This window comes from Chenopodium album, chromosome 19 (assembly GCF_948465745.1).
Source record: "Chenopodium album chromosome 19, dcCheAlbu1.1, whole genome shotgun sequence".
In the NCBI taxonomy this organism is placed as follows: domain Eukaryota; kingdom Viridiplantae; phylum Streptophyta; class Magnoliopsida; order Caryophyllales; family Amaranthaceae; genus Chenopodium; species Chenopodium album.
In genome coordinates, this window is record NC_137852.1 from 37,250,918 (window position 1) to 37,260,697 (window position 9,780).

At 36.0% G+C, this 9,780-nt stretch overlaps 1 protein-coding gene across 1 annotated transcript; it reads right to left on the reverse strand.

Annotated features, from left to right (window-relative positions):
• Positions 1-2,614: 2,614 nt before the first annotated feature.
• Positions 2,615-4,242, reverse strand: LOC145595810 (uncharacterized). The gene is made up of 5 exons (XM_081652234.1): positions 4,113-4,242; positions 3,939-4,016; positions 3,149-3,837; positions 2,909-3,045; positions 2,615-2,809 (listed from the first exon to the last, which is right to left on the reverse strand). Exons 3-5 carry the CDS (start codon positions 3,425-3,427, stop codon positions 2,704-2,706), a joined length of 522 nt encoding a protein of 173 aa, XP_081508360.1. The 5' UTR covers positions 3,428-3,837; positions 3,939-4,016; positions 4,113-4,242; the 3' UTR covers positions 2,615-2,703.
• Between the last annotated feature and the right edge of the window lie 5,538 nt (positions 4,243-9,780).

Below are 9,780 nucleotides of genomic sequence, written 5' to 3' on the forward strand. Positions count from 1 at the left end.
CCACCTTCTGCAAATTAATGTATTACAACTTGATTTTTTAAAATTCAATGTCATTGAACCTTACATCCGATTAACAATACTTGTGAGTGTTATTCATTACATAGAGGCCACATTAGAATATATCCTACTCTCCTTTGTACAACATATGTGTTCCATCCGCCGGTGAGCAAGTAGGTTTTTAGGCAAATTAGATTAGCTAAATTATTTTTGTAGCTCGATTTGTAAAGCTAATAGATTGTGAATTCTATAAAGTGCAAGCAAATTCTATAGCTACTACCATTGGAGTTGCAAATTAGCTTAAGGAACCGTTTGATGTATCTATAGTCTAAAAACATTTGAGTTTTACATTTAAAATGATGAAAATGTGAAACCACCTTTCATTTACCTAAATACTTGGTGCGCTTTTACCTAAATACTTGGTGCACTTTTATTTATTGTATATAGTGCTTGGTAGGGATAGTATATCTCAATTCATTTACAATTGTATATGGTTATATTATGGAAATGAGTTCATTTATCGTGTCGGATTGACCCAAATTTAATGAATGCTAAGTTAGGGACAATAGCAATCACAGGTTTGTTGAGAGTTTTGTGGGCACAATTTAGAGGATTCGTGAACAAACCTCGTGTTGTTGGGTTGAGGTTTTTTATGGAGAGGTTTGTGTACACTGAGCACTAATTGGTTTATCTATTTTTATTAAAAGGTTACTTCGCCAATAGGTTTGTGTAATCATGACTTGTCAATTGAACAAACCTCTGATAGTTTTGATCTAATGTGGGTGCCCTTAATTGGCAAAACACTAGGTTGTCTTCGACTTTTGTTAGGTTAAAGTAAAGCAAAAGTGTGAGGATGCATGTAACGAGTTGTAGATGGTGAAATTGGATTCCTCTAAAATGTAATGACTCCGTTGTCTTTTACTTTCAACGCTTCCATAAAGGAAATGTCGGATTAGGTGCAACACACTATTTATGGAAAGTTACTTTATGAATGTCGGATTAGGTGCAACACACTATATATGGAAAGTTACTTTATTGAAATACTATACTATATCCCTTATAACCAATCAGTATATTTGTGAATGTGTTGTAAATGTATAACCAACTGAGTTATGTGGATGCCCTTAATTGGCCAAACACTAGATTTTCTTTTTAACTTTTGTTAGGTTAAAGTAAAGCAAAAGTGTGAGGATGCATGTAACGAGTTGTAGATGGTGAAATTGGATTCCTCTAAAATGTACTGACTCCGTTGTCTTTTACTTTCAACGCTTCAACAAAATGTCGGATTAGGTGCAACACACTATATGTGGAAAGTTACTTTATGGAAATACTATACTATATCCCTTATAACCAATCAGTATATTTGTAAATGTGTTGTAAATGTATAACCAACTGAGTTATGTGGATGCACTTAATTGGCCAAACACTAGATTCTCTTCGGCTTTTGTTAGGTTAAAGTAAAGCAAAAGTGTGAGGATGCATGTAACGAGTTGTAGATGTTGAAATTGGATTCCTCTAAAATGTACTTACTCCGTTGTCTTCTACTTTCAACGCTTCCATAAAGGAAATGTCGGATTAGGTGCAACACACTATATAAGGAAAGTTACTTTATGGAAATACTACACTCTAACCAATAATCAAGATTAATTTTTAATGTTATAGAAAATTATAGGACGGCTATACAATTATACCACGATTATTGTGGGAGGGGCCACCTCTTGTTTGGGCCTACAAATCAATTTCAGCCCAATTTTTAAATTTGGGCTAGTCTGCAACTAAACGGGCTTCTTCAAAATATTTTTGGGTTGTAGCTGCTGTTGTTTGGGGGTTAATTTTAAATGCAAAAAACTAAAAAATAGTACCCTTTTTAATTATCGTTGTTACTTCCCGTCACCCGCACATGACCATTACTCATTGACTAACCAATAGAAGACTTATTCAGGCTTTTGATAGGTACTTAAGGATGTTTACACCAGGGCTTAGAGAGACATAGAGATAGAGAAAGAAATAGACGAACTCTTTCCAATGTCAAAGTTTTTTTGTTAATAATAACAATATAATGTGAAAACAGAAAGTTAACAACCAGCATAAGGACATTGTATTATTGATATGAGATCAAAACATTATCATTTTTTGGGATAACTCATCCTGCTTCGATAGTGTAGATTTAGCCTATGACCATTTCACGCTCTGTTTTGGGCAATTGGGCTGTGTATGAGTCTGCAAAATTCCCACATGGACTTATTACCTACAAAAATTTGGAAATGGGGCCCAGTATAATGTCCAAGATCCGAACGTTCATATGGACTTATTACTTATGACTAGGTTGTATGATATATTGTCAAGATTTACAGAAATATTGGTACCCAGATTGGCTTGTAATAGCCTCAACTATGTAATTTACACAAATGAGTCACAATACATCACAAAGAAATAATGACAGAAATAATTCATTACAATCATGTTACAAGTTTATCATGAAACCATGTTCTCATCATGTACACCAATATTTCGTACAGAATGTTACCGATCGAAAGGTCTATCATTTCAACTCAGTGTTCCAAATCTAATCGTCTCCTCTTCCTTGACTCCCCATCCAAAGGGTTTCTGTCCCGCAAACGGGAAGCCATGATCAATTTTGCCACATCCTACAACACATTATAAAAGGCTGTGATTAACAACACACTCACGTGTTAACAATGTCACTCAAAATATTAAGAACACACATACCTTTACAACGATATTACCTTTGGGAGCTTCTGTATCCCTTGCTGTCCTACAATGTCTTTCGCCATATGCAACATCTACCATCTATATAAATTACGTTCGATATATCAGGACATGACATACAAATGGGCATCGACTACTAACGCATTAATAAATACAGTATTGATAAGCACAAATACATATACCAAGCTTCCCAAAGTCACCTGAACTACTTCGATCATCCTTAGATGCGAAACCAATTTGCTTCGTGCTCCACACTTTAATTCTCGGGAAAACATCCCATTGAACAGGATTCCTATCAAGACGATCGAGGTAGAAAATCTGTACAATAAGTGAAGAGCATAAAATTATTTTCAGAGACATACAAAATCCTGATCAACAACTCCTATAGTATCATAAAAAACAGAGTGAAATAGCATCTTACAACAGCAAACATCGCACAACCACCACAACCAGCAGCATATCCATTAGCATAAAATCGCCGAGAAAAGCTTGCTACACTTTCCATTAATTTGTCTAACACCAACTCACACCAATCATAATCAATGCAGTTCATCACACAACTAAGCGCTGGTAATAAGTCGGTCCCTAGTCGTGGGGATTGAGTAGGGCATAAGACCATGTGCAAAGCCACAATAAGGAAAATTGACTTAAACTCTTCTTCTTCTTCATCAGAAAACTCATCCTCCAATCGAGCTGTCATTTTACGAGTAACGATATTCCGATAGAAATGTAGACACTACCACAACCTCTACTCGATTTTGTTTTCCATGAACTCCCAAACTTCAACAGCAGCTGTTGTACCTTTGCACGAAGTTCCCCAGACATTAAGTTTGCACTAGGCACTACCTTACTCCCGTTCGGGATTCCTAATAACCACCTTACTTGGTTCTTAGAAAAACTGAATACACGTCCATCAGGAGCAACCATGGTTCTACTTAGAGGATCTATCCTAGTCATTACCCAATATGTTAATTGTCTAGGAACCTGCATTGTGAATACAAAATGAAGGAGACCCCCAAAGCCCATCTCTGTCACCCATCGAATCCATTTTTCGTCAAATTTTTTGCATATCTGCCCAAATGAATGAATACGGCAACTAATATTTGGTGGCTGTAATCATCACAACACATAAACAATTAGGGAATTCAACCACTTCACAACTAAGTATCATAGAACATTAATAATTCTTATAAACTAGGCCAAATTCTTACCCTGCCTACGGCAACACCATGTGTCTTCACAACATGGCCCTTTGCCTTCACCGAGCCACCAACTCTCAACCTATCATCCTATGCATTACCACACAACAGAGCCTTAGCCAACTGGATGATTACTTATATAACAGCAATTTCATTAAGCCACAACTACATTAACGTGTTATTTACCTTAAACAATCCAGGATGTAAGTCTACTAATTTTTTAGCATGAATTCCTGATGATACCTGTGGTTTGCAAAGAAGGGTTCAAATGCACTCCAATCATCAGCAACAAATTATTTTTCATCATTCATATCTTAATTTATTCAGATTCATACCTCATCCAGGAAGAATTCCATCCCTCGTCACTTCGCCTTTACCAATTCAACAAGAACACAAATTAAATAATTAAAAATCAAGTTGACAACGACCACCACACGGTTATTTGATAAATATCAATATCATTCACAATAGGTTTTCTAGGAGACAAGCAATTGTAAAATCAGTAAATTGGAACCAGACACTACATTACAAACATTGATCTCCAAAAATGGAATATTTCATTTAGGAATTGCGAAGTGGAAGACAAAACTTACTAAGTGGGCAGAAGGGTGCTGCAATCGATCACTCTGCAACCAGCCGATGAGACTATTCCACCAATATTGCGATTCCCACCGATAACTTGGTAATTTGGATGGAATATTCGGCACCAGATCCGACAATCGATTAATTCGGCACCAGATCCAAACCCTCATTGATTAATTCGCCCCATCTAAGACAACAGATCCAAATGAAGCAGACCCTAACGATTACAATTTGATGAAAACGACGTTAATATGAAAATAATACACGGCGGTACACGGTCGTGCTACCTGGACATGGGACGTGGGGATACTAATGTGTACACATGGCATGTGACAATCGTGGAAATGGCACTTATACCCTTAAGATGAACAAATGTTGTTCATCATAAAGATGAACAAGTATTTTCCCAGCAATCAGAGCCAAAATTGATAGGGTACGTACGTAGAGGGTGTTGTTAATAAGCTTTACACTCCTATATGTTACACAAAACGATTTATCTCTTTTAGTTTTTTAGGCCTAAATATTAAACATAAATTATCATCTTTTTGTAAGATTTAATCTAAATTTACTTAATCGCGCTTTGATATCAACTATATATTTAAAAAAAAAGAGCTGATATAATTATGAGGAGACAAAAAACTTGACTTACGACTAAATATGATATATCATCACTACTACAAAAAACCCCTATCGAGTCGCCTATAAATGACCTAACGAGTCGCTTTAAAGGCGACTCTATAGCCACCGACACAATAGCTTCAAACTTTAGGAGTCGCCTCTGAGGCGACTCGATAGCTTTTATGTAAGTCGCCTATTAGTTATTAGGCGACTCTATTTGTTAAGCTATTGTGTCGCTTGTGTTGAAACAGGCGACTCCATGGATTTATCTATTGTGTCGCTTGTGTTGAAAGAGGCGACACGTAAAAAATCAACATTTTTTCCAATTATTTTTATTAGCTCATATAATGTCAATGTTTATGACACTCAGCATGCTTGATCTCTGGTTCTTTGCCTGGAAGGTTGAAGTTCTTGCCATTATGCCAAAGTTACTTTTCATATATATAATATATTGTAACTATTTTAAATACACTCTTAGAATTAACCTATCGAGTCGCGTCTTACGTATTAGGCGACTTATTAGGTAGTGGTCATATAATAAAGCACCTAACAAGTCGGACATTTAAAGTTGCCTGTATATAAGGTGCGACTTGTAAACATATTGAGTCGCCTCATACTTATTAGGCGACTTGTTAAAATCAACAAAGCACCTAATGAGTCACCTAATATACATGAGGTGACTTGATAGATTTACAAGTCGCACCATATATGCATGCGACTCTATAACCCGACTTATTCGGTGGCTTAAATTAGATTTTCAAAGTCACTTGTATATAAGGTGCGACTCATTAACCTATTGAGTCGCCTTATACATATTAGGCGACTCATTAGGTGAGAGTCATAGATAACAAAACTCACCTATTGAGTCGCCTAATATGTAGAAGGCGACTCGACAGGTATTCGAGTCGCACCTTATGTACAGGTGACATTGAAAATCTAATTTAAACCACCAAATAAGTCGGACTATAGAGTCGCATGCATATATGAGGCGACTTGTTAACTTATCAAGTCACCTCATATATATTAGGCGACTCGTTAGGTGCTTTGTTGATTTTAACCCCAACTTAAAGAGTCGCCTAATAAGTATGAGGCGACTCGATAGGTTTATAAGTTGCACCTTATGTACATGTGACTCTAAAAGTCCGACTTATTAGGGGTTTTTTGTAGTAGTGCATGTATGTAAAATTAATGCGCAAATACAAGTTGATATCTGATATCAACTTGTATTGTTAATATCAAGGGCATTTCAGTCTAATTTCCATTTAAATGATGGTCAAATTGGTATTTCTGCAGTTTACATGGCTCTTCCCGTAATGAGTTCCCGTTTTCTCCAAATTTGACGTTAACGATCGTTAGGTTATTTTCACTCATTTGATACCCAACGCAGACCTTCAAGAACTCTCACTCTCTCCTCCCCCTCATTCTCTCCGCCGTGTCGCCGTAGGAAGTAAACTCCTCGGAATTCGAGTTCACGAATACGAGTTCGACCCACAAAGCACGTACTACTCTTTTTATCAACTGATGAGTTTTTCTCCGATGGTTTAATTTCCTCCTCCCTCTTCACCACCTTCATCCGAACCAATTACCCAAACTAGAACCGGATACCGGCCCAAACAAACGAACTAGACCATTCTCCTGCCGAACCAGATTCTGAAGCGGAGCCCTAAACCGAATCGTCGGAATAATTGATGATGGATTTTGCGGGCGACGACTTGGCTACCTCGGTTAGTTTGATTTCGTAAAATTAGGTAATTGAAATTATTGAACTTGGATATTGTTCTATAATTTGATTTGATGATTATCGATTTGTACTAGAATATTGGAATGTAAGTGTGGATGCATTTAGGATTTTAAGTTTTATTATTACTGATAATCATAGAAATTGAAGTGAAACAATTTATCGGATTGTTGAATATTATTCCTGATAATCATCTCCGTTTTCTCTCTCATTAAGTTTTTTGATTTGATTTTCTCTCTCCTCCAACCCAGATTCGAGTAAAGTAAAAGAGTAGACGTCGTTACCCTATCGTCAATTAAAGATCCGTAACACGTTTTGTACAAGAAATGAAAAAAAACGGAGTCCAACTCAGCTTTCTAATATTTTATGAATACTTTCCAAAAAGCAAACCTATTATTTACAAGATTGTCATGATATCAACATGGTTTATTGATATCTGATATCAATGGGGACTGCCTCAAAGTAAATCCACTTAATAATGACAATAATATAATGCACCAAAGGTTAGTTTTTGACATTATTTTTCAATGTATGAGAATACACTCACACTTGTACTTAACATCTTTTCTTCTTTTTTTTTTTTTTTTTTTTGACAAGACACTTGTACATAACATCTTGGACTATTATTATATCAAAAATTCAAAATATATATACATTTGATCCCATATATATGGATCTCATTCTTGAAGTATTATATATCAAACCTACACTTTTGATTTCATATGCATGCTGTTCTAACTATATCACGAATCGATTGTAAATAATTAGTATTGTGTGTTGCAATGTAAGGTACTTATTACAACTATCAATATCGTTCATTGGACGGCACGACAGATTATCAAGATTGTTGTTTCATAACTTATTTACTTACATTTTAAAGAAGAAGATGCTAAAGAACACTTAGAAACAACATTAGAATATACTTTATTCCTAAAAATAGAAATTGATGTGGCAAACTCTAATGTTTTTCTTAAACCTAATTTCATAGTGAAGGTACGTATTGTTGACCTACTCACATGAAGAAAAACATTACTCTTTTGTAAAGAAGAAACAAACTAAGAGAGCATGAATGATTTTATTGATCAATAAGAATTGAAGTACAATTAGCACATGCATAAGTAGGCATTGCATGCGCTTATATATATGGCAAATCATCATATATTATCATTTGGACGGCTGATTATTAGCACATTATTTCATCCTCAAAACTCAAACATTATGCATGGATGTAATCTCTAAGCTAAATTAGGTATTAATTAGATAAGGTGGCGAAATTCTGGTTGATGTCAGACTCAGAATTATGCCACAGTTTTTGTTATAAGGTTTGCCATTTAAACTATAATGCATAATTGCATAAAATACAAGCTTTTTTTTACGTAGCCTTCTTTTGGATTGTTTGAAGAAATGCTCTTGGCTCTTGGTTGTCATGAAATGACACTTCTTTTTTTTTTTAATTAGGTTGGCCCAATCCGATTGATCTATTTTTCCTTTATTTTAAAATGAACATAAGCTTACAATCAAATAGCCAAATGGGTTGATCACATGGAGTGACTGAGTTATGTCTTCGATAAGTGCTAGATATATCAAGGATCACTATTATGGGATAATAAGTTCGTTCTTTTGGGGCGTCATCATCTGTTGCTAGACTATGAGAGATGATCTTTGGACCAGTCAAATAGTCCAAAGCCCTCTAGAATAGATCCTATGAGGTCACACACAAGGGTATTGGGTTAAGCAAGTAAGAGGCCCATTAATGGGCCTCATGAGCAATTAACTAATCATGAATTGGATTGGGCTAGCATAGTTAGATTGGAATTAGGTTTTGGGCTTTTGACATGGGCTCTTATTTAGAGATGAGATCTATAAATAAGATCCATGCCTAGGGTTGGAGGCAAGAAGTCATAATTCACACACAGTGAATTTTGACATCAAGGCAACCAATCCCAAAAACCCTAATTCCTCTCTCTAACTCACGGCTTTCCTTTCTCCTCCCCTAGTCCGTACGGTCGGCCACCCTAGGTGGCGCGTGTTGTGTTCGCGGTGGTTCATGGTGGTTCGTTGCTCGCTCTTCTCCATAGAAGGTCAATTGAAGGTTTCAATTGCAACTAACTATCATTAGTGGAGGTCTTAATCCATGCCCGTGGACCAAGTAGAGGAATCACACTTGAGGTTCTTTATCTCCCCTTGTTCTTGCTCGATCGCACGTGGAATCACGCTTCAAAGGTATAATTATGTGTTCTTTATGTGTTATGCAATGATCCTTGGTTTAGGTGCTTTATGAATATGATTCATGTTATTTCCGCTGCGTAGTACCTATAAACTCCTACAGTGACCTATATCTGTGTTGGTACTAGTTGTTCCATATTGAAAACCCTAAAATGGGACTAACATATATTCATCATTAGTACGATTGATTTTATAATGAATCCTAAATAGAATTAGGAGGACCTATTCTCTTCAGCTTAATTTCAGTTCAGTTTAGCTCCAATCAGTTCAGTTCAGTTCAGATCTTAATTTTTTTCTCTCATAAACAATTCATTTCAGCTCTATTCAGTTCAGTTCAGCTCCAATCTGTTCAGTTTAGTTTAGTTCAGCTCAGTTCAGTAAGTCAGAACAGGCCCTTAGTGGTCATAATCTTCTACATCGTGGATTTGAGTTCGGTTCATCAAGTACTGACATTTATCATGCTACCGTAAAAACTCATTTGTAGCACCAATAATAAGTGAAAATTCAAGGATTTGAAAAATGTTATTAAGATGGAAACGATTTGGAGATTTAATTAGAGTTGAGCAAGTAATCCAACATAATTTGATACCTGTAAATAGTAATTGAACTCGTGTTCAATGTCCGGAGAAATTAAAGCTTATATGTGTGGTCATTCTCTACTTCGGTGTTGGCTTATGCTCGGCCAATTGA